At 45.4% G+C, this 25205-nt stretch overlaps 3 protein-coding genes across 14 annotated transcripts in view; 2 read left to right on the top strand and 1 right to left on the bottom strand.

Annotated features, from left to right (window-relative positions):
- impdh1b (IMP (inosine 5'-monophosphate) dehydrogenase 1b) overlaps positions 1–2993 on the top strand; it is a 30553-nt gene extending 27560 nt beyond the window's left edge. For 8 of the 12 annotated variants that reach the window (XM_054800893.1, XM_054800896.1, XM_054800895.1 and 5 more), the window contains one exon: positions 2009–2993. In XM_054800893.1, coding sequence (XP_054656868.1) covers positions 2009–2030 — 22 coding nt within the window. In that variant the 3' untranslated portion in view covers positions 2031–2993. The remainder of the gene's footprint in view (positions 1–2008) is intronic. The other 4 variants (XM_054800903.1, XM_054800901.1, XM_054800902.1 and 1 more) reach the window with 1 other exon arrangement.
- On the bottom strand, positions 446–18001 carry prrt4b (proline rich transmembrane protein 4b). Its single transcript, XM_054800889.1, has 4 exons — positions 17796–18001; positions 12669–13546; positions 9292–9387; positions 446–6091 (listed from the first exon to the last, which is right to left on the bottom strand). The coding sequence occupies exons 1-4, from the start codon at positions 17990–17992 to the stop codon at positions 4092–4094; spliced, it is 3171 nt and encodes a 1056-aa protein (XP_054656864.1). The 5' UTR covers positions 17993–18001; the 3' UTR covers positions 446–4091.
- Positions 18002–22444: 4443 nt separating this feature from the next.
- LOC129167964 (uncharacterized) lies at positions 22445–24341 on the top strand. Its single transcript, XM_054752690.1, has 3 exons — positions 22445–22888; positions 23003–23526; positions 23704–24341. Exons 1-3 carry the CDS (start codon positions 22863–22865, stop codon positions 24063–24065), a joined length of 912 nt encoding a protein of 303 aa, XP_054608665.1. The 5' UTR covers positions 22445–22862; the 3' UTR covers positions 24066–24341.
- The last annotated feature ends 864 nt before the right edge of the window (positions 24342–25205 follow it).

Below are 25205 nucleotides of genomic sequence, written 5' to 3'. Positions count from 1 at the left end.
TTACTCATCCTCAATACGAGCACTAAATATAGTAAGAATATATCTATACATCATAAATACACATTGCACTGGTTGGAGACACGAGGTGGTGGGGAAAATACGTTTACAAATGTGTAAAAATAAATCAATATAAGGAATAAAATATTATGTTAAATCTAATAACAGAAAATAAACATAAAATTAGGATTTTGATTATGCATTATTTTTTCCCTCCTTGATTTTTGTTTCTATTGCATAAACCAGGGGTGTCTGAAGTGTGGTCCGCGGGCCATTTGGGGCCCTCCGCTGTTTTGCTATCGGCGCCGGCAACACATTTGAAAACTATAATTGACAAAAAAAAAAATCACAAAAAATTTAAGTAAATTAGCAGTCATTTTACAAGAATAAAGTCAAAAGATTAAGAGGAAGAAAAGTTGCAATCAGACAAGAAAAAGTCACATGAGAATAATGTTGGAATACTTTATATATAAACATAAATATATATGTACAGTATATATTCCATTTTCTCGTCCTGGAATTATAAAATAACATTTTTGTAGCATAAAGTTGAAATATTACAGACGTTTTTTGTTTTTTTTAACGAGTTTTTAAAATATTACGAGAAACAAAACGACAAATAGTTGCAATGTTGGGAAAATGCGGTCGCGGGAAAAGTTATGTTATGGGAATAAAGTCATAATTGTGAGAAGAAAATTTACAAAAAGAAAGTACATTTTAAGTAAATAATAAATAGTAAAAAAAATAATAATAATAACTGCAGAGAAAAAAAACATGAAAACATTAAGATTTTTTTTTTTTACGAGAATAAAATGTAATTTTAAAGTTGAAATATTCAAGAAAAGTTATTTTCTTAAAGGCATTATACTTTTCTTTGAGTCGTAATATTATAATGAACAAAATAAAGTTGCAATTTTTGTTAAAGTAGGTTGGTAGTTGCATCCTTTTATTTGTCACTACGTGGCCCTCGCTGGAAAAACCTTTGGACACCCCCAGCATGAACAGTAAACTAACTATAAACTAACACAATTGCCCTTTTTCCACCAACATTTTTAACCAAGAGCTTTTTTACCCGGGTAAAAATTCCTGGTGAGGTTTGGTTAGTATCAGGGATGCTCCGATAGATCGCCCACCGATCGGTATTGGCCAATTTCCGTGATCGGCATGTGCCGGTAAATGCCTTCCAACGCCGATCACCCGTGGGCAGCACTTTTGCAGCCGCAGCGATCCTTCCGTGCAGCGGAGCGTCGTCCTTCCACTGTCCCTCAAAACAAAAGCAATCACGTCTGCCGTGTGGAACCTAACTGCTAGCACGCGCCACCGAAATGAACTAAAACGCTTTCATGCGGCATTTAAAGACCAACACTTGACAGAGTTTGGGGGCTCACAGCAGCTCACGGCGAACGACACCTAACGCAGCCACTCACTCGTGTGAGTGTGAGTGTGTGTGAGTGTGTGAGTGTGTGAGTGAGTGAGTGAGTGAGATGGTCAGATGACTAGGCTAGCTAATAAGCTCATAAGAATAATTAAATTCACGGAATGAGATGAGCAGCCTTTCTCAGCGGTGGAAGTTCACCAAAGTCTCCTTTTAAAGAAGGTGTCTCATCCTCTGGAAGTTTGACGAGTTGCCTTCAGAAAGTAAGTCCAGTGTGTTTTTCGTACATCCAGGGGGGAAAAAAATCACGTTGCTACCCGAACCATTAATTGATTACAAATATGATAAAAAATGACCTATTTTTTGGGCCCCCTGGCAGTCGAGGGACTTTGGATCAGAATCGGCAGCATAAAACCCTCGTCGGAGCATCCCTAGTTTGTATTTCTCCTGCACCTGAAAGGGTCATCAGGGTCATGGTTCTACCCAGGTAATTTTGGTGGAAATGTGGTCAAAAGTTTCCATATCCCTGGTAAATGAGAAAAGTGGAAAAAGGGGCCAAAAACTGCATGTCCTTGCTAACGGTGAAGCCGCACACTGCATCACCCTAACTGTCTTCCTTGGATCTCACCTCGACAGTTACGAGAAGCGTCTTTACTGAGGACCAGCACTCCACGTGACCTTATTTAAAAGAGACCAAACGTTTAACCGCCACACCTGCGACCACCACGTCCAAACAGACGCTCCCTCCGGGCCTCAGACCACACCCGACGTTGGGGCGCTTTGCACTCAAGAAGCGGCGCATCAGGGTTTCCCCAATCGCGCAAACACACACAAACACACACACACACACACACACACACGCACACAAGCGCACATTAGAGTGTTATGTTGTACGACATCTTGTCCCCCCCCCCCCGGCGCTGCCCACAATCAGCAGCACCACATCCAGCGTCCCATCTCACGTTTAACGTGGCGACGCAACGGGACCAAAAAGTGAACATCAGGTATGTTTTTCCACGAGTGACGACTTGTTTATCCTAGAAAACGAAAGAACTTGTACGGCCCCAAGCAGGGGTGCTTTAGGAGATCTTCACGGTGTTTTGATATGCATGTTTTCTTTTTTCCATGGGCCAAACACGGCTGTATTTTTATTGCGCGTTGTTGTACTTACTGCCAAGTCTATTTATACGTCCTCTTTTTGTAACCTCTAAACCAAATCCAGCGCCTGTTACCTACCTTGTATCGCGCTCATTGGTTCTTTTTTAAGTTGGTGTTTACCTGACAGACTCCTCGAGAAGTGGGCGGGTTTTTCTGTTTTCTGTTTGGCTCTTCGTCTGGGTTGCAAAGAACTGCGAGGCGCGTTTGGGGTTTTGGACTTGAAGACGACTTTTTGGAAGGCTGACTTGTGCTCGACCCTGCGACGGGTCCGCTCGACTCACGCAGAGAAACCATGTCACTTGGAAAGACTTCCCACGCCCACAGACCTTTTAAGCGTTGTTGCTGGAGTCCTGGATTGAAACTCTTTAGAATTCAGTATTTTTTTTGGTGGGCGGGGGGTGGGGAGTTATTGTGACACAACATGTTTACTCTACAAAGACGTTTTTTTTCCTTTTCAGTTTGGTGAAACAAATAAAGAACTTGAACTGCACATTTTGCTGCTGTCCTCTTATTCAGCATTGCCATGTCATTTAGAATAATAAGTGACTTATTATCAAGCAACTTCATGAATGAATGGCCTGTGCAAAGCAAGGCTATGTACTGTGTTGTATCAGCGTGTATTCGTTAGCAAGCAGCAAGCAGTCCATTAACGTTTCAGACCTGCAGGAAGTTGACAGCAGAGGGCGCTGGTGCACAAAGACTCCCAAGTCGTCAATCCGTAAAAGGAGCTTCAGTAGTACTGCAGCCTCCCTCGTTTGTAGCGCTTAATTGGTTCCACACCCGACCGCGATAAATGCGTTTTTTTGCACTTTTATAGGATTTTTAAAATAGAATTTTATAGGATCTAGGATTCAACCTTAAAATGCAATATTTTTGTAGTTGGAGCATAGAAAACCTGTTTGAGTTTCTAAATACCTTTTTAACTTGATTACAGCCCTGTAGACATTAAATAAAACCCCTACAGTCTCCTTGGCACTCCTGTTATTCTTTGTTTACATCGCATCTGCAGGGACTAGCTAGCTAGCACGCTAACCAGTTAGCCTCAAATTTATTTCTTGTCAGTTTACAAAGCCAAAAACGTGCCACTTCCACACAGAATGAAAAAAGCATGCCTTGGCTGACTTCATAACCTCATGCAGTGTTAAGGTAATGAACTATCAGGTAATGTCTCAATGTTTTGTGTCATACTGCCGCCTAGTGACCACAGTGCTACATATCACTTGTATTTCCATAAATTTGGACTCATAATAGACAACAGTCTGCCACAAAGCAGTCATCCTTTATTAATTTCTGAAAAACTGCGACATCGCGAGGGCCACCTGTATGTCTTAGTGTTTAAATGCGATTAAAATATTTAAGAAATGAGCTGTCTACTGGTTAAATTTCAACTATGTGTCAAATTTACAAATTTGGTTTCCAGAAGTACTTGGTACAGTACCCACAAGACATGCACTAAAGACTAAAAACCTAGCAAACATTTTGTTTCGGCAGTTTTAGCCACCAGGCACCTGTAAAGCTGTCATTGTGTCTCGCTCTCTCAAGTCTCTGACGGACCAGACTGTCACAAATCGATGGTCTCGCTGCAAATACTCAGCGCGTCGATCTGTCTGCAAACACTGATGAACTCCTCCTGCACCGATCGATCCGCCTCAGATGACATGTCTAGGTCCAGGCTCTCCTCTGAGGCGGCGCCCAGTGTTTGGTAGTGCCTCTGCAGGTCCCCCTGCTGGAGGATCTGCCGAGCATGAGTCTCTGGGCTCGGGCAGAGCACCAGTGACGAGTCCCCGATGGACGCTCGGTACGGGGAGCTGGAGGAAGAGCTGGCCCTCCAGCGCTCCGGAGATGAGCAGCTGGAAGAAGACAGGGATGGAGATGGAGCAGCGCCAGCTGCAATGTCTTGGGATTTAGTGTTCACTTTGGAGGTTATGTCTGCACAAGAGGAAGTCCGATAAAGACCAGAATCACAGAGGGTGGGAGGGGCACAGTGGTTGTGTATGGATAGGTCGCTGCCCTGAATGGGCCTGGCAGTGCTGAATAAGCTCATGGGAAAGAGAGCCTCGCTAAAGAGGGCTTCATCTATGCTGCGACGGAGATTGATGGGTGACGGTGGCCTCAGGTCTGTGGTGGAGTCACTTGTGAAGGAGGATGCACGAGAAGGTTCCTCACCGTCTCCGTTGGCAAGTTTCTGTGAGCCCTTTAAGTCCAGATCTACATCAAGATCTCTGTAGGCCAATGCCCGGTTGCTGTGGTACAGGAAGTCCAGCCCGTTCAGACTGCTAGTGAGCCTCTCATCCATGAGCGTGTAAAGAGGAAGGCTCTCTGTCTCTCCGAGTCCAACGGTGTCAACAATGGCGAGCTTTTCCTGCTGGCTCAAGCTCCACTGGTAGTTTCCAGGCAGGATGGGAGCTTTAGATGCCAGCAGTTCTGTCCAACAGCTTCCAGGAGACGGGAGCTGGTCAGAGCAGTAGACTGGTTGTGCCACCACCAGAGCCAAGGTGAGGCAAACGCCCAGTTCACAGAGCCTGCAGCTGAACTGAAAAGCCCACCAGCACCAAGGGTGGAAGACCTCTTCTCCCCCGGCGACACCTAGCGCGTTGAGCATTGCATACAGCTGCAGGCCTGCGCAGGCTAAACAAAACAGCGCTGAAAGACAAACCGTTACGGCTGCACGATCCCAGTCTCTGCTGTCTGCGAAAGGACAGCGGTTGTATCTCTCAGCCGGGGTTGGAGATGTGTTGTTCAGGTGGTAGATGTGCTTGGAGTCTGCACGCACGTAGGCATAGAACACAAAATAGGCAGCAGATAGGAATGTGGCGAGGGCGACAAAGGCTCCACGGGAGATGAGTGAAAGGAAGAGCCCGAGTGCAGGTTTCTGTTGGTAGAACTTCAGTAAAGTCATCGGACCGAATGCAGTAGCGAAGTGCAGGGAGACCAAGCAGGCTAGGAAACATGGTCTTTGGAAGGCCGAGTAGGAGAGCTGCATTCTGGAGCGCATGGAGAGCAGAAGGAAAACCAAGCCGAAAGCTGCCGTCAGGCAGGGAAACGGCGCCTCATAGAGCATCAGTGAGGCCTCGCCGGAGGGCAAGCGGTCCTGGTGGCCGTAGGCGTCGTACAGGAGCGTGAAAGATCTAGTACAACCTGCGGCAAGTAGAAACAGGCTGACCAGAGCAAAGTAGCCGCAGCCAGATGGACAGCGCAGAGGCAAGCAGAGCAGATTGAGCGCCGAGGCCAGTGTCAGCATCGCAAAGACGCAGCCGGCACCGTAAACATGCGCCTCCCAGGCCAGGCCCCAGGCTGCCACCGCGCTGTTCCAATCAGTGTACAGTGGAACCAACATGAGAGGAGGCGGGACCATCGCAGGGCTGTTGGACTTGTTCGTGGCTGTGCCGTTTTCTACGGGCTTCATGTCCGATGATGTCATCGATGCCAAGTCGTCAGAGATGTTGGAGGTCGTGTTTTGTTCTTTGTTGCGGTCTGGAAGTAAGATGACTGAGCCCCCCTGCTGGGTTGGCATCCAGTTTTCTTTTGTTTGAAGATTTTGTGGACTTCCTGTTGTGGTTCCTGAAAAGCAGAGCGCATAATTACTGTAATTTCCAGACTATTGAACACACCTTCAAAATTTACAGAGAAAACAGATTTGTCCAAAGATAAACCACATGTTTATCTTTCAAAGACCAGACGTCTTGTTGAATGAGCTTGCGATGGAACATGGAACCCGGCCCAGCAAGGTGCACTGTGGTCAGACACACACTTCGACTGCCCCGGTGTGTTGCCCCGGAGTTTGGGAGAAGCAGGATATAGAGCGGGTGGAGGCACATGGTGTGGGCCAGCAAGGTGCACTGCACTTTTCGAGCAGCCCCGGTGTGCTGTCATGTTCTCATGCCAGAATACTGGAGGCAAGTGTCTCTTCTTCAGACATTTGCTCAACATTCCTGAGGACATACAGTAACTGCATCTGCTTGTCACATTTGGTGTTAGTTTACTGCATGGATCTCTCCACGCCTTCTCCAAGATGAGTGCGCTGCTCGGAAGCACGCGAGATGTCGCGAGACCAGCGCGTGACCTCATATAAGCAGCATCACTGCCACACGGCTCAACGCATGAGGGGAAAGTAGTGGCTTAATTACCGGAAATTCCAGTACTTCTGGACCAGTGGAAGCGTTTTGACAGTGCCCCCTCCCCTTAAATGCTGGTTTCTGGTTTATGATTCGCTGGATAGGGCCGCACGGTGGCCTAGTGGTTTGCATGTTGGCCACAACATTCGAATCAACGTTGGGCATCTCTGTGTGGAGTTTGCGTGTTCTCCCCGTGCGTTCACCGCGTACTCCGGTTTCCTCCCACATTCCAAAAATGTGTCAGTGAAAAAGGACGGATGGATTCACTGGATGATGTGAAATAGTTGGACTACTACTCCAGTATTGCTGTGATCTTTCCACCCAACCAAATACATTGGTACCTACTCGTCCTGAGACGAGGCAGCCAGGGATGCGTGCTCTAATTGCGCTGCACGTGTCCAAGCTCAGCAGTCATTCTGCCGGCTCATCACAGACTGCATTAAAAAGCAGACTCTGTAATGAATCCCACAAGCGCAGAGTAATAACCCTCGCAGTGTGAGCTGGTTTACTGCTTTCTGTGTAAAATGCTTCTAAAAGAAAGAGTGGCAGGCCGCCAGGAAACGCATAGAGAATAGATTGCAACGCCCCAGACTGACCTGCAAATTGATTGGTGCCGGTTGTCTGATGTTTTTAAGCATGTGCTTTCACACCTTTTTAGGGCTTGTGTTTTTTTCCCATCCCAGCCTGTCCCGGTCCCCGAGTGCTCCACATGGCGGGTGCCCTGCCCATCATGTTCAGCCTCAGGCAGGGGAAACTCCACGCCTGCTTACTGTACCGCAGTGACAGAGCATTTTCACAAGTAGTTAGCTTGTAGCATTTTTTTTTTTCCCTCGCCACCTTTTAAGCCGCTGGATTATTGCCGCAGGTTGCAATGAAAGCGTCAAGAGGGAGGACGTATGACGCCATAAGCAGGGAGCATCTCAGCGGTTTAATGAGGTTGTCTGGTCTTGGGAGAAAACATCATTGCGGCCGTGATGATGTCATCCTGCCAACAGCAGGGGGAGTGCAGCGCCCGGCCGTTAAACAAACAGAGTAGGTGCGGCTCTCGGACAGCATCCATTGGTTTGTTTGCTTTCCAGGGCGGTGGGGATGCCACCCTGGGAGGGCAGGGATGGAAAACTGGACTGGTTGGTACCTCGCCTGAGCAGCCATTCTGGACCGGGTTCGGGTGGCCCACAGTGCCATCTGGGAATTAAGGTCTCATTCCTTTCTGGAGGACACATTCCTGTGGCAGCAGCTCTCTAGCTTGGTCACATCTGCTGTGCTCAGACTAAAAAAAACCAAACTTGTTTGACTTGTTTTATGTTGAGGCTTTGTGTGCCAGTGCACCTGCCAACCACGTCATCCGTACTCCTTATGTCCCAAGTCTTTATGCGTCCTACAGCAGGGACAGCTTCACACTTTGGACTTAAGTTACACTCCGGGCAAGTGACACATTTAACAAATCTATTTTGGAGAAATCACTTTATTCTATTCCGGGGCGAGGAGATGTGGGTTACAGCTGCTCCTGTGAACTGGGACACATATTGAAACACAAAGATCCTTTATAGGACAAAATCATACCCTGTTTTCAGCTCCTGCTGCAAAATGCATATCAAAAACACAATGGCACTCCCGTCATATTGCAGTAAACAGGATGATTTTGTCATATAAAGGATCTTTGACTGGTGTTTTGGTGTTTTTGTTCTAAAAAAAACACATTGTACAGTGTAATCAAAAATATGCGACTCAAAAATCCTTTATGGGACAAAATCATCTCGTTTAAAAGGTCTACTGCAAAAATGCTAGTCACAGATCTTCTATATTCCAGGAGTGTACTTGTGTTTTACAACCGCAAAAGGACTTGTCAAAGATCCTTTATATGACAAAATCATCCATGTTTATGGGGCCCAGTACAAAAATGGCAGTCAAAGATCCTCTATGCTACAGGAGTGCGCTTATGTTTTACAACTGCAAAAGCACTTGTCAAAGATCCTTTCTATGACAAATCACCCTCTTTTTAAGGACCTACTGCAAAAATGCCTGTCAGAGATCCTTTATGTGACAAAACCATCCAGTTTTTGTGACGTACTGCAAATATGCTAATCAAAGATTCTTCATATGACAAAATCAGCCCCCTGTTTTTAGGGACCGTATGCAAAAATGCTAGTCAAAGAAAATTTGTTTGGCAAAATCATCCCCTGGTTTTAATAACCTGCTGCAAAAACAGGACGCTCCTGTCATATAGAGGACCTTCGACTAGAATTTTTGCAGTAAAAAATGCAAAAATTCAGTGATTTTGTTTATAGAGGATCGTTGACTAATCCAGTGTATTTGCAATAGGGCCTTTTAAAAATGGGATGATTTTGTCATATAAAGGATCTCTGACTCGTGTTTTTAGCATGACTTGCTAATCAAAGATCCTTTAAATGACTAAATCATCCCCCGTTTTTGGACCTACTGCAAAAACACTAGGGCACTCCTGTCAAATAAAGGATCTTTGAGTGTTTTTGCAGCAGGTTCTTTAAAAAGGGCACGATTTTGTCATAAAAAGGCTCCTTGTTGTTGGACAGCGCTTTCTTGCTCGCGTCATCGATGGTTTTGACGTCCGTTTGGAAGCGGTTAGCTGATGAGACCAGAACCAGACTTTGAAGAAACCGAGCTCACCTGTTTTCTCTGGCGAAGACGTGGTTAGCATCCTCGGCGCTGAATCATCCGTTGTGCGTCCGTCAGCGTCTGCGGCACCTTCCTCATGCGCCTCGGCTGTGAACACACGAGTGCTTCAAGAGAAGGCTGAAGGGACGAGTGTGTACGCCTTAACCCACTTCTGTCAAACGGGCCAGCCTAGCTAGTGTCTCCTCTTAACTGAGGCAAGTCATCCGTGGCGCTGGAGTCTGGGTCTCTGTGGTCTAATTGCATTGACACGTGCTGTGGATGCGTGCGCTTACTGTACGTCCGTCTTCTCGTCCTACAAGCTCAACTACACTGGACCGCTTGGGAATGATGACTGGATCCAGGTCATGCAAAGCGACTGGACTAGAAGGCTGCAACTTCCATAGCAGGGGTGTCCAAATATTCTTAACAAGAAAAATATTAAATATTCTGAAGAAAAATATTTAATAAGAAATATTCTTAACAAGAAAAATATTAAATATTCTTAAGAAAAATATAAAATAATAAATATTCTTAGCAAGAAAAATTTTAAGAGGAAAAAAGTTCCTCTTAATCTTTTTTAAAGTTCCTCTTAAAAAATCCAAATGTTACAAGAATAACGTCAGAATATTATGATGAAAAATGACCTCATTTTAGTAGCGTAAAGTTGAAGTGAGAATTTTACAAGAAGAAAATTGTAATATGAGAAAAAGTCAATTTAGTAGCTTGAACTATTCACGAAATATGTTTTTTAAGCAGTAATATTATGCAAAAGTCTAAACAAAATACATTTGGAACTTATGTGAAATTAGCTCGGGGAAATATGGTTGCAGTAAAGTCAAAAATATTGTGGGAATGAAGTCAGAATGTTACAAAAACAACATTTACAAAGATTGTTGGAGACGAAAAGCGTTTCAATATTTAAAAAAAATACAAAAAAAACATATTTTACAAGAGTAACGGCAAAATAGTACTAAAAATAGTATTAAAATAGTAAACTGTAAAATTCTGATAGAACATTACTTCATTTTAGTAGCATCAAGTTGAAATATTAGGTAAAAAAAAGAAAAGGATGTTATTTGTTTTAAAATCGTAATATGAGAAAGCAATGATTAAAAAAAAAAGACAATCAATTTGTAATTGAGGAAATATGATGGGAATAAAGTCATAATATCACGAAAACAAAATGTACGAAGATTTGTGAAGAAAAAAAAGGTAAAATATTTGGAAAATTAAAAAAAACAGCAAAAATGTAAAACAATAATTTGCCGTAATTTTACAAGAATAAAGTCAAAATATTGTAACAAGAAAAAGTCATAATTTTACGGGCATGATTATGGAATATGATGAAAAATATCTTCATTTTAGTAGCATCAAGTTGAAATATTAGGTAAAAACGCATTTTATTAAAGTTGTAATGAAGTTGATGAAGCAGATGAAGTTGTAAATTTGGGAAAAATTAGTTTTGCGGAAAAAGTTCTAATGTTAGGAGAATAAAATCCGAATATCACAGGAATAAAGTCAGAATTGCCAGAAGGAAATTTCAATCAATGGGGGGAAACCAGCTGTAATTTGACGAGAATAAAGTTGAAATATTAGGAGAAAAACATCCTTTGGTAATCAGGAAAAAAGTCCCAATTTTATGAGAATAAACTCCTAATGTTGTGAAGAAAAAGAGAAGTGAAATATTTTTTTTAAATACGCTATTTTTTTAAACGTTATATTATAAAACACGTACAAAACCAAATAAGTGTGTGATTTCTGGTAAATTAGCTTGGAAAAAAGTCATAATAAAGAAAATAATAAAATACTCCGAAAATTTACGATTGAAGGAAAAAAATGTTGGAAAATAAAAAAAAAACCCAGCAAAAACGGGTAAAAAGAGTGACGCTGGTAGCAATAACAGGCTTTGTCAGCTACGACAAGGCTGAGATGGTTTTTTCTTGATTTCTACGCTCTATGACATCTTAGCATCCAAAATATCAAAGTGGAAGTTTTCACTATGTGGCCCTCGCAGGAAAACGGTTGGACACCCCTTTTCTCTCATGTATGCAAAGAAACATCAATGGGGGAGGCTGATGCTACACCCCCATGATGTTGTCAGTGTCCCTCAGCCTTCAAGGACAAGGTCATGCAGATCAATAAAAGGCGGCCAGTGCTGAAGGCTGTTTAGTTTCACATGTGTCATTCTACCAACTTGAAGAGCTTCCACGGAGAACTCCTCCTCATCAAAACACTTCAGCCTTCAAAGCATCCGCAGCAGCCGAGCGTTTGTCAGGATTTGTGTTTCGCACAAAGCTGACAAAAAGGCGGAGAGTAAGCGAGGGGAGGAATGGAGCATGTTCAGCATCCGTGAACAGCGGCTGGCGAGTGCGCAGTCCCACCGGAGTAGCGGCTGGTTTCGCTGAGTGTGCGCTTGGAATACTGATCCATGGCGCCCCCCAACCCTCCCACCCTCTCTGCCCTCTTTTCCACCGTGTGTCACTACTGGAACGCAAGCAGAAACATGCTGGGACAGTCCAGACAAAACATGGCGGGTTGTACCTCCAGCACATGCTTCCATCAGATGGCTAGCAACCCCCTTCATCTTGTGGACCGACCTCTGACCCAACATGAAGGATGTGTTTGTACCTGGAGGAGGGTTTTCTGTTGGAGCTTTATCCAGCATACAGACACCATGGTGGGGGGATGGTACCGCGCAGGGGGAGGATGTTCCCTCAGTGTCACCATCTCACCAGGGAACAAAACCATGTACAGTTTTCACTTTTTCCAGAAAGGGGGTTCTATCCATCTATTTTCTGCCGCTGATGCGGGTTCAGGTCGCGGGGACAGCAGTCTCAGTAGGGAAGCCCAGACTTCCCGGTCCCTGGCCACCGCTTCCAGCTCCACCGGGAGGACACCAAGGCATTCCCAGGCCAGCTGTGAGACATAATCCCTCCAGCGTGTCCTAGGTCTGCCCCGGGGCCTTCTCCCGGCTGGGCACGCCCGAAACACCTCACCAGGGAGGCGTCCGGGAGGCATCCAGACTAGATGCCCGAGCCACCTCAACTGGCTCCTCTCCATGTGAAGGAGCGGCGGCTCTACGCTGAGCCCCTCACCCTCCATCTCTTAGGGTGAGTCCAGCCAGCCTACGGAGGAAACTCATTTCAGCCGCTTGTATCCGCCATCTCCTTCTTTTGGTCACGACCCAAATCTCATGACCATAGGTGAGGGTGGGAACATAGATAGGGGGGTAAACTGAGAGCTTTGCCTTCCGGCTCATCGTAGAACTAGGACAAGATTTCAGCAAGATCTTTGTCAAGAACGCCCACTGATCAACCTATTGAACTCGTGTGCGTGTATGATTGATCACTTCTGTTCAGTCATTATTGATTGCTTTGACTTTTGCTCACCTCCTGTTGTTCGGGCGTTAACCTTTCCACTTTCCACCCATTTGTGATCGGGTCCTGTGGTGGTGGCGAAAACGGCGGTGGTGATCAACCCTGGTGGTTCCGCTGCAGCACCCATCACGCTCTGTGTGAGGTGAGGTGTTGTCTCAGGGGGTCCTAAAGGTTGAGTGATTCCCATTCCTGGGTTTATTGTTGTGGTTCGGACCTCTTTGGATGGACCCACAGTAGGAAGTGTGGTTTCTGGCATTAACGTTGCAGAGATCTTAGGGACAAATTCTGCCGCGTGTGTCCCATTTTGCTCCGGCGTGCTTGTGCTGGTGGGACTTCTGGTGAGGGGAGCATTTCTGATATGTGTGGGAGAGTTGGAGTCTGCAACAAGGGTGTCATTGTGTGGAAGATGTGATGTTCCTGTGGGAAGCGTTTCAGTTCTTATCTTTGTCACGCTGGTCGGGAACCTCCGTGTGGAAGCGGTGGGAGGGTCAGAGGCTTCGGAAAGACCCCCATCTCCCGATCCCGAGTGTTCGATTGGCTCCAACAGACCTTTGGCACTTGTGGCCGACTCAGAGGCCTTGGCTTTACCCTCCGAGGGATAAAATGGCAGACTGAACAGCAGCGAAGGAAGCGACGGCAGCTTGGGCAGCGTCGGGGTCCACCAGTAAGACTTCTTCTGAGGCGGCTTCTCTCTCGTTGAAGGCGTCCAACCCCAAGGGGCCTCTTCGTCCGCTGAGGCCGGCTGGTGCGCCAGGAGGAGACACCAACACCACAAGCCCAGAGCCAAGGTCCGGCGGAGGCGAGGCATGATGTCGTCAGTGTTCTGCGAAACGGTCACATGTTGTTCTCCCCGAGGCTGCTTTGGCACCCTTTGTTGCGGAATGAATGACCTAAAACACAAACAGGACGCAGCGTGAACGTTCCAGATCAATCTATTTGCCATCTTGTCCCAACTTTACACGCCTGAAAGATCTCCCCCGCCGCAGGTCACTTAAGTATGACGGACACCCTCAGTTAGTGGTTTCCTTTTCTGGTCGCGCTTTACGTTTCAGACTTGACCAATTAGAGAGACAGCTTCCCTCTCCGAGCAAGGAGTGGTCAGGAAATAAATATAGTGGGGGCGGGAGGCTGGAGAAGAATTAGAATAGAGACGAGAGCGACCTCGTTTTTTTCCCCCTCTTCTGTGCTTCAAAGTCACTAGACTGTTGCCTCAGTGAAAAGACGGGGGGACCAAAGGAATTTCCCCCTGTGAGAACAACAACCTGTATCCCCCCTAAAGATGCCTCCCCCAACCCCCGGCCGGCCTTTCCCTGCTGGTTCTCAGTCTGCAAAGTGTGGGAGGCAGCTATTCAGAGACCTTCTCCACATTTACTCCCCGTTATTTCATCTCCAAGTGTGTCAGGCAGGCCCACACAATCTCGACTCTTTGACTTTCATGTGTGCAGCAGGAAAGCCTGCAGGGGCGGGGATGTTTTTAGTCCAAGCTAGCAAGCGGCCCACCTACACATCGTACAGATGAGCGTCAGGACCAACTCCCACTCCCACACGCTCCCGTTAACACCTTCTCCAGGATTCTAGGAAGGACAACGAGATGTTTTTAATGATCTTCTCTCATTCCCAATCAGTTATTTAGTTGCTTCAGGGTCTATCGATTATTTATTTTTCTCACCTTTCACACGTCGGTATCGCTTTCACTCTGCGTCGACAAAGTTATTCCAAGTCGTACTGCGATATTTAGCTGGTTTTTGTTTACTTTAACACGCGGGTGTCCAAAGTGCGGTCCAGGGGCCATTTGCGGCCCGCTGCAGTTTTTTTGTGTTTTTTTTAATGGCCCGCGGCCCGAGGAAAAAAGCTGTCATTTTATGTGAATAAAATTGTAATATTATGCAAAAAAAAAAAGTAGAAATATTTAAGGAAATTATTAAAAATTCAAATGAAAAAATGTTTAAAAATTGTGATATGAGAAACAGTAACATTTTTGGGAATTATGTTGGGGAATCGTTAAAATGTTCGTAGACTAGAGAAGCACTCAGAGAGCGCAGACCTCCACCAAGCACACACCAAAATAATAATACGACATTTTTTGGATCAGTCTTTCACATTTTATAGAACCTGTTGGAACCCCCCCCCCCCAAAAAAAAATGCACAAATGCCGAAAATGGTCCCACCTTGCAGTGTTAAAGAATCCTTTAAAAGATTCCTGGATCCAGACGGTGATCAGGATCACCCCCAAAATGAACTCAGTTCTTCCATTTTTAAAATCTTTTTTGGTATGGTGGCCCTCGCTGGAAAATGTTTGGACACCCCTTCTTTAACATCCTTAAAAAATAGCATTAAAAAAAGGTAGAAATGCATGCAATGTGCAACCTCAAGTACGTTTGGAACTGCAACTCCAACAGAACGTGTACAGGAAGCTTGCGGGAGTAAAGCCAGCCAGTGTGCGCCCCCTGCTGAGGTGGAGGAATGCAGAACCGGCAGGGGCGCACGATCATTATCTGGCCGATTTGAGGGAATTATGAGGTCACAACGATGAATCCCATAACAATAAAAGTAGCTCCAATAAGCGATTGTTTGGAAAAACCTTCCAATGAGGAAGGTCACCGTGCTGTGCGGGGGAGCAAATCAAACGCTCCTTTTTCTCCTGCCTGTGACGTTAATTTCCCCTGAGCTCACTGGTAAACATTTGTGTGCTCGTTGTACTAATGGGGGGGGGAAACCTCATCAGCCCCCTGAAACGTCAGCACCGCGGCGTGTGAAGAGTGCAAAAGGTTTGCCAGAGACCTTCGTGGCGTCACACTGGCTGCTCGGAACGTGTGCCCGAATACAGTGCACCTTGCTGGGCCACAGCAGGTGGCTCCTCCCCCTCTATACTCTGGTTCTCCGGATGGTAGTGATGTGCTAGCAGTCATGTCATCATATTATAAAGCATCTCTAGTATAAATACCGCTGTGAAATGCAGTCTTGTTTACACCCCTCCCAATAATTTTGCCACCCCCTGTTATAGGAACCTGTTGTGTTGCTTAGACAACTTTTAGTGGCGAAAAGAAGCCTTTAGCCGTAGTTCTAAAGTGCTGCTCTTTTACTGTTAGAGTAAAACTCCTAACTAAGCTAAATGGTTAGCCCCCCCACACCAAACACCACCACCCTATACCATTATTGGGGCTTTTTAGACTTTCCACATCATCGAGTAGCGGCCTATAAATAAAGCTCATTGTCCACTGTGACGGGCGGCGGAGGAATTTACAATTCCACCGCCGTTATTTTGCAGCCCAACCAAGCGGAGCTAAAAAAACAAAACAAAGAAAAAGCAAAGACAGAGACGCCACACTGACACGCAGTCGTCGCATTCTGCGCTCCAGGAGAAGAGTCAACGGCGCAGCAGTCGGCGGGCTTTGTTGTGGTTTACAGTTGGCTGGCTGCCAGACTTTCATTAAGTGTGGAAGCTGACCCCTGATCAGCTTCTTAGCATCCAAAGCAAGCCCACTGCTGCCCTGCTGGCTTTCATGCTAACAGTAACAATAAATATTCTTACAGACTAGCATTCATGCTAACAATAAGAATAAATATTCTTACAGGCTAGCATTCATGCTAACAATAAGAATAAATATTCCTACAGACTAGCATTCATGCTAGCAATAAGAATAAGTATTCCTGCAGAAAAGCATTCATGCTAGCAAGGATACTAAATATTCTTGCGAATTAGCATTAGCTACACGTGCAGCTGCTTGCTAGTCCTGTTTTAGCGTATGTTTTGTGTACGCATGCGGTGTTCTTGCGTTTGATGGGCTTCATGTCAGCAGGGCTCAAGCCAAGCGTCCTTTTATGGGCGCAGGCAACAAAAAGGGGCGTTCCTTCCCCAAAGTTGTCCCCCACTGTTGGAAATGAAGGGGAAGAATTAACATCCAGATGGTCCCAACGGGAATGACCGCAAGTTCCGATCACCTGACATTTTTCTCACCAACATTCCTAAAAACAGTCACATAGAGGATCTTTGACTGGCTTTTTTTGCAGAAGCGGCACTTCCTCAAAAACAGCAGTATGCTCCCGTCATAAAGATGATCTTTGACTGCCATTTTTTACAGTCGATACTCAAAAACGGTCCAATGCTCCTGTCTTTAAAAAGGGATCAGATCTTTGGTTTGCATTTTTGTAGTTGGTCCTCAAAAACAGCAGATCACTTCGGTCATATAGAGGATCTTTGACTGGCATTTATTGCTGTAGCTTCTTAAAAACGGTAGTGTGTGCCTGTCATATACAGGATCTTTGACTCGTGTTTTGTAGGAATAAATCCCAAAAATCAGCAGAACAGCCCTGTCATAGAGACAGGATCTTTGATTAGCATTTTTGCAGAAGGTCATTAAAACAGCGGCACGCTACTGACATAGAGATTTGTTGATAGCCTTTTTGCAGTAGATTTTCAAAAACAGCAAAACACTCCTGTCATTGTATAAGGATCTTTGACTAGCCTTTTTTTTTTTACAGTACACCCTCAAAAACAGCAGAACACTGAACTTTGACTAGCGTTTGGTAGTAAATCCTCAACAACAGCAGATTGCTCCTGTCATATACAGGATCTTTGGCTACATTTATTTGCAGTCGATCTTCAAAAACAGCAAAACACTCCAGTCATATAGAGGACCTTTCCTGTTTTTCCCAGTACGTCCCTAAAAAGAGCAGAGCTTGTCTTCCCGGACGTTGTTGATGAGCACATGGGCCGCCTGTGTCCACAAGCAGCCAATCAGATGCTGTCTTGTCATTCGGAGGATGTCAAGCAGATTAATTCCTTAAGTGTTCTAATCTGCGCTGGTTCCTCCGCACCTCCACTCATTTTTATTACGCCCCCCCCCCCAAATACACACAAAAACCTGTTGATGCCCCCTCCTCCCCTCCAGCCCCCCACCCACCATGAAGCCTGTCCACCGCCACTGAGCTCCTGAAGGCATGAAGACTCCCTCAGGCCTTCCGCCGTGCTGACAGCTGGGGGGGGGCGACGCTAATCCCGGGATTAGAGCACCTCACCGCTAGCGTTTTCCTCTTGTCATGTGACCTGTCTAGCACGCACGCACACGCATCGACCTCCACCCGCGTCATGCCGCTCCTCTTTAAAAACGTGTTAGCATGGGAGGGGGTCAAGCTTACCTGTGCTGATGGCGACCAATGCAGAATCCCAGCAGACGCCTAATAACGTGTACGCGCGTGTGCGTGTGTGTGTGCGTGCAGGAGAGACTTGTGTTGAGTGTCTGCGTGAATCCACCGCATGGACTCGTAGCCTCCCTCCCTCCCCTCTTATCCTCTCCCTCTCTCTCCACCCTCCCTCCCTCTTGTCGCTCGCTCATACCTCACTGGCAAACTGCTGCAAGAAAACACGCACACGCACACGCACACGCTTGAGCAAAGTGAGGAAGTTGCAATGAAAAGTGTTTCTTTCTTTGTAGATCAGCTCCTCGGTCGGGCCTTATTTCCAGTGTGCAAAAACACACGAAGGATGAAATTAGTCTTTAAAAAGAAAGAAGTGATCATTTGTAACATTTCATGATCATCACGTGTTGTTCCTTACACGCCCTCACACGGGGGCTGGTAGCCGGCTCCCGCCCGTCATTAAAATACTTCCAAATTCATCATGAATCAAACCAGAAAAGACTCCATCCCAGCAGCTGAGCTGTTGGTATCGGTACGTGATCATCGATGATGATCGTGTCCTGCACGTCCAGGTGAGGACGCGCGTGCAGCGTGAGGAGGAGTTTACGGAAATGCCTGAGAAAATCCCACTTCTCTTCCCTCCACAATGTGATCCTGGGTCGTGGAAGCGATGTTCTTACTTTTACAATCAGCGGAGTACAATCAGGTTCGCGTGCACGTACGGGCACGTGCCTGGACGCTGTCATTGATTTGTTTTGATGTCTCCTCGTCGCCCTCGAATGAACGTTAGTAACCTGGCGGGGGGGGGGGGGGGCTCACTGTCACACATCCTCCCCCCTTTCCCATCGTGGGAACAATCGCAGACCGTGGAAGTATCATTTCCTGGTTGCCCCCACCCCCCACGCACACGCCGCCATGGCAACACAGGCGGTGTCGTCTTAATAACGTCTTTGACCTTGACTCTCCTTGCTGTCCCGCTTTTAGCCTGGATGGAGACATCCAGGTTGCCATGGCGACTGCTCGATCCTCCTCGGAGGTAACGTTTTGTCTTCAGCGATACGACGAACACGCAGCGTGTCATCGCCACCAATAAAGTTACGTACAAAATGGAAGTGAGCCTAAAAAGAGATTTGCTTGGTAATAAAAAGTCAAGTCGATGCTGACCGTGCCGTTTTTGTTAGGTGGGGGCGGTTCAAAGATGTTTGACAAAAAAACACAACACACAAAATACTTTTGGTGCAAATCCAGATAAAAGTGTGGCTCTGGACTTTTTATGGACTTTTTACATTTCCCTCACATTTCTTAGTCCACATAACATCCAAGGAATTTTGGTTAATTCGATTTTTAATCAATGAAATTAGTCAATCCAATGCACATCCAGTGAATATGATACATTATTCAATAAAATTATATATCAAATTTAATCAAGTTAGTTATTAAATCAAATGCATATGTAATAAATATGAATAATGAAATAAAATGTAATAAATAGAATACAGTTAATTATTAAATAAAATGTAAATGTAATAAATATTATACATTTAATTATTAAATAAAACGCTTATGTAATAAATACAAATAACCAAAATGCAAAGAAGCTAAAAAACCTCCATTATTTAGGAGAGCAATCCTATTTTTTGTTGGGTGGTTTTACTGATGTTTTACTTCTTATTTTACTGATGTTTTACTTCTTATTTTACTGATGTTTTACTTCTTATTTCTCAGCGTGAACGGGTGAAATCCAGACTGCGAGTGCGTACTGATCCAAGCTAGCTCGCTGTTGCCCCTAGAGGGCTGAGGTGTCATGACAGGCTTCCTGCTTGAGGTCAGCGCTGTGGAGCTGCTGTGTTTGCACGTCTCAGTGACCTTTCATGTCTCCAGCCGATGCTGATGAAATCCACGTGAGGCGAGTGTCAGTGGGCGCCGTGTGTGCACCTTCACACACATTCCTGTCTTATCACTTGTCTTTTGGGGACTTTGTGTCCTCTTTCACGTCTGCCTGGCGTCCTGAAGACACGGCAAAGCGGGTCAGAGTCCCTGGAGGATGCACAGAATGCGTGTGTGCGCTGGAGAAAGTGTTTGCGTGCGTGGACGTGAACAATAGTTGTAGTCTGTTGCACAGAAAGTCAAGTCTTTTTATAGAACACATTGTTGCCTTCTGACAACAAGTGGATTGTTATTCTTTGCATCCTTACGAGATCTTTCCAATCAGCTGCTGCAGAGGTTCTTTAGTTCCCGCCCCCATCTCCACCGCCCATCCTTCCCGATAACTCTTTACCCCCTCCTCACTGGGACAATTGGTCTTGGGGACGAACAATGGCCAGAGGAAAAGCCCATGCGGGGCGGAGTTGGATCGGGGGTCTTAGCGGGGGGAGGGTCCAAAAGGAGTGATGGACGGAGGCTGTCTTGTGTTTTCAACACAGTCGTCACATTCACACCTTTTTAGTTTATTGTGTCAGCAGTCGCTACGGTAGCGTAGCGTAGAGTAGCGTAGAGTAGAGTAGCGTAGAGTAGAGTAGCGTAGAGTAGAGTAGAGTAGCGTAGCGTAGAGTAGCGTAGCGTAGAGTAGAGTAGCGTAGAGTAGCGTAGAGTAGAGTAGCGTAGAGTAGAGTAGAGTAGAGTAGCGTAGAGTAGCGTAGCATAGAGTAGAGTAGCGTAGAGTAGAGTAGAGTAGCGTAGGGTAGAGTAGCGTAGAGTAGTGTAGCGTAGAGTAGAGTAGCGTAGCGTAGAGTAGCGTAGCGTAGAGTAGAGTAGCGTAGCGTAGAGTAGCGTAGCGTAGAGTAGAGTAGAGTAGCGTAGCGTAGCGTAGCGTAGTACGCTGAGTGTTGGGAACCAAATCACCTCAGGTTTGCACATTAAAGTCTTACGTTTATCTGAAAAAAGTCGCACATTTACCACTTTATTCTTGTACATAGACGACTATTCTTTGTAAATTTACTAAATTTCTTGTAAATTTACGACTTGACAACATTTTTCTCATACATTTACGACTTTTTTCTCGTAATATTCCAACTGACTTTATTCTCGTAAATGTACGACTTTTTCTTGTAAATTTCCGACTTTATCCTGGTAATTTTATTACCTTCTTCTCAGAAATTTACAACTTTATTCTAAAACATTTAGGACTTTATTTTCATAATATTACAACTTTATTCTCATAAATGTTTGACTTTATTCTAAAGAATGTAGGACTTTATTCTCATAATGCATACAGACATCATCCTTTTATTTTAAAAAAGCCAAATGTTTTATTTAACCTTTAATAACTTCACAAATACTTTACACTCATTTATTATTATTATTATTATTACTATGATTATTCGTATTTGGCCTTTACGTGTAGTTTGACATCCCTTTATAAGGTATTTTAACTGAATATTTTTAAAAGGTGAGGGTATTAAAAACATATATACTGTTTGTATGTTTTTAATAAAAGTGTTTTATATCCTTACTTCTACTTACTTCATATCCTTATTTTCCTGATATATATGAGGAAAAAAGACTTCAGTAAAACATGTTTCAATAAATCTGTGTAGGCTCTCAGTCGTACAGGAGTTGTCCATCGAGGGAAAGGCTTCTTGAGACGTCATCTGTACTTCTGTGAAGAAGGTGTCGGACGTTTCGCTCCTCATCCGAAGAGCTTCGTCCATGCTCGCTGACGAAGCTCTTCGGATGAGGAGCGAAACGTCCGACACCTTCTTCACAGAAGTACAGATGACGTCTCAAGAAGCCTTTCCCTCAATGTTTCAATAATTTTGACATTTATAAATGTTTAACAGTTAAAAACTTCAAAACATTATAAAATAGTATTTTTGCATTTCCCATAAATATTTAAGGACTAGTCCTTTATTATTATTCTTATAGTAACTTTTGTACTGCAGGCTTTTTTTTGTATGTGCAGGTAGACATCGCTATGTAAGGCACTGCAATACTTGAAAGTGAAAAATATTGTATAAAAATGTTTGTATTATGGATTATAGTAACTTTTAAAACATTCAAAATGTATATTTTTGAAATAAATAATAGTTTTTTGTATATAAGCACTATTTCATACAGCTATGAGTATGTAGAGCACTTGGTTGCTCTCTGGCTACACCTGGTGGCCATGTGATGTAGTGCAGTTAGTGGACACCATTGCATTCCACACTTAAAAAAACCCTATAAATATATATATGTATATATATATATATATATATATATATATATACACACACACAATCAGCTTTCATTCATAATATATAAGTGAGTATTTTAGTGTTTTTTTTTTTATTTTTGCACACATATACTATATAACTTTTCCAAAAATGTTTCATTTTAAATATTTATTTGTATCATACATCTTTCTTAGTTTTCACAGTTGTAGTTATTATTATTATTCTTATTAATTTTGGACCTGTCTATGCGTGTAGACATCCCTGGTAAGGCACCGGAGTACTTTAATTTGACAAATACTGCGGCGTATCGTAACTTAAAGCATCATTTATTTATCTTTACACTTATATCTCATTTTTGACAAGTATACGTTTATATTTAATATTTAACAACAAAGTTGTGATTTAATTTTCTTTCATTGTTACGCAGCTACGGCGTTGCTATGTAGAACAGCACTGTGGCTCCACCGTGCGGCCATTGGATGTAGCGCACTTGTTGGACGCCGCTGCACTTGCAGCAAGTTTAAACCTTTCTGACCTTCAAATGTTTCCATATTTAAACTAAATGTAAAGGCTTTCTCAGTCACAAGTAGTTCCACTGGCTGCAGCGAGCTGTAAATACGTAATTAAATCCCAGCCGTTACAAAAAGAGTGCTTTGAGGACAAAGTAGTGCAGGTTTCATTGGAATGCGTCATCGTTGTGCGTCTTTTTGCTGCTCTTTACGACTTCGACGAGAGCGCGCGTCGCAATGCAGACGCTGGGTGGCGTCACAGGGGATGCTGACGTGTGGCGGGGCGGGTGAGCCGGCAACATTCCTAGCTCTTTATAGCGCAGCGCCGGACCGGCTTCACCGTACCATTCAACGGCCGCACACGACGACGGCACACCGGCTGTGTGCACCTCTGAGCGGGGAAGATGGGCAACCAGCTGCTCTCCACCGGGTAGAAGAACATTGTTGTTTATTTGTGTTGTTTCGTTTGCGTGTGAGGGGGGGCTGGTAGAATATAGGTCTTGTTGATACTAAAGAATGCTGCATTGTTTGTTTTGCATCCCAGCTTCTTCACAGCCGACACCCCCCAGCCAGACAGCAGGTTCACCACCAGGACCATCGGCACAGGCATCACCTACTACCAAGGACCCCAAGCACCCTCTTCATCTCCAACCTCTGACCCGCTTCCTGCATCCACCCCAAGCCTCGTCCAATCACAGTCCTCCTCCTCCCGCCCCCTCCTCCTCTTCCTGTCCTGGCTGGGCGCCCACCCGGCGGCGGCGTCCAAATACTTCCACACATACCTGGAGCGCGACATGGACGTCCTGCTGGTGCAGAGCAGCGTCCTGCACTTCCTGTGGCCCAACTGGGGCCTGGACTACAGCCGGGAGGTCCTGCGGGTGCTGGAGGGCCCCGAGTTCAGCGGGCGGCCCCTGCTGGTCTACGCCTCGTCCATCGGGGGCTACACTTTCGCACAGGTGCTCACCCACGTGGCCCACGGGCGGGGCGAGCACGACGCGCTGGCCCACAGGGTCGTAGGTCACATCTACGACAGCCTGGTGGCGGGCAGCCTGGAGCACATGGCCACAGGTGAGCGAGGGCCCGCCGGTGCTCGGGTTACGCTGAATTATTCACCATTGCACTCTTGGTGTATTTCCTGTAGTTCCTTCCGTAGGGTTCTTTGATGGAACCTTGTTGAGTTGCTGCTTTGATGTGTCGGTAAAGCGTTTCAGTTCACATGACATCAATGCTCCTGTGGCTCCTCAGGCCTGGGCAAGACGCTGGCGCCGCGTCTGGAGCGCTTGGTGAAGAACACGGCCATGTTGTTCTTCTGGCTCTTCAAAGACAGCACGGCGGACGTCTACCAGCGCGCCATCCAGGTGTTCAACAGCAGCCCCGTCACGGCGCCCGCCCTCTTCTTCTTCAGCGAGAACGACGCCCTGTGCGACACGGCCGTGCTGGAGAGGACCTTGCAGCGATGGCGGCAGAGGGGCGTGGCCGTGCGGAGCAGGAAGTGGAAGCAATCCAAGCACGCCGCGCACATGCGGTGCCACCCGGAGGAGTACCGCTCCACGCTGGAGAGCTTCCTGAACTCGCTGCCTTTGACGCCCGTCCACTCACAAATGTAACTTTCAAAATACGAGCGTGCTTGTTTCTTTACTGCATTCAAATCATCAACAGTCAAAGCACACGTGGAGCTGCTTTATTTGCAATTCTGATCATGGCCACAACATAACACATAACCTGGGAGGTTTTTAAAAGGACACGTTTCCCTTATTCCCAAATGCAAATGTTGACACGTGGATCTCATACTGTGTACCTAATGAAGTGTCCGGGTATTCAGTGCACAGGACATCCCAATCCAATCCAAATCCCACTTTTAAAATTAAAGACAAATTCAAACGATTGAGGGTCATTTTCTCGTGTGTACTTAAAGTGTCCACAAGAGGGCAGTACTGCCCCGCAGATGTTTTCAACACGCGCGTTCACTAAGGTAAACCACCGGCGTTTTATTGAGTGATGGCATGGGCACCCTCACAGTATCTGATTTTCATCTCGTGCCACACGTCGATAATCATAAAATGCTTTACAATCAATAGACGTTAAAAGATGACGATGCTGTCTCATTGGGGTGTGCGAGAGAGTGCCTGACCCCATCTTATCCCTTCCGTGTCCACAGACGCCAGCGTCCAACGCAGATACTTTTTGGGGTAAGGGCTTCCTGGCTACTGTCTTAGGAACAGCAAGCCCAGACCGCAAAAAGACCCACGGAGGACAAACTCAGTCTCCTTTGCCAACACCTGCAGAGTAAAAAAAAAAAACATCATTCAGCAAATATCAGGTGTGGAAAAGCACAAAGTCAATGACTACACAAAGCATGTGTGTTCTTTGGTCATTTATTGGACCAGATCATTTGGGTCCATTGACTGAGGGACTATATTTCGTCACGTGTAACAAATTTGGTCAAAATGGTAACTAATTTTGACGAGGAACCACACGCTATTCGGGTCAATGTAGCAACTTTTTTAGGCGATGAACCATATTTTGTGACTTAACTGTTATTTGGGCCAGCAACCATGTTTGGTCACAAACACCATTTTAGACAAGGACCCATATTTGGTCATGCAGTCTAAACAGAAATAACCATATTTGTAGCACAGTGTTCCCTCGTTTATCGTGGGGGACAAGTTCCCAAAATAGCCCGCAATAAGTGAAATCTGCCTTGTAGCCAACTTTATTTTGGTCCAATGATTCTACATGTTTTAAGT

Source organism: Dunckerocampus dactyliophorus, chromosome 15 (assembly GCF_027744805.1).
Source record: "Dunckerocampus dactyliophorus isolate RoL2022-P2 chromosome 15, RoL_Ddac_1.1, whole genome shotgun sequence".
Classification (NCBI taxonomy): Eukaryota; Metazoa; Chordata; class Actinopteri; order Syngnathiformes; family Syngnathidae; genus Dunckerocampus; species Dunckerocampus dactyliophorus.
Note: the sequence above shows the minus strand (reverse complement) of the source record. Positions and strands in the feature narration are given on the sequence as shown.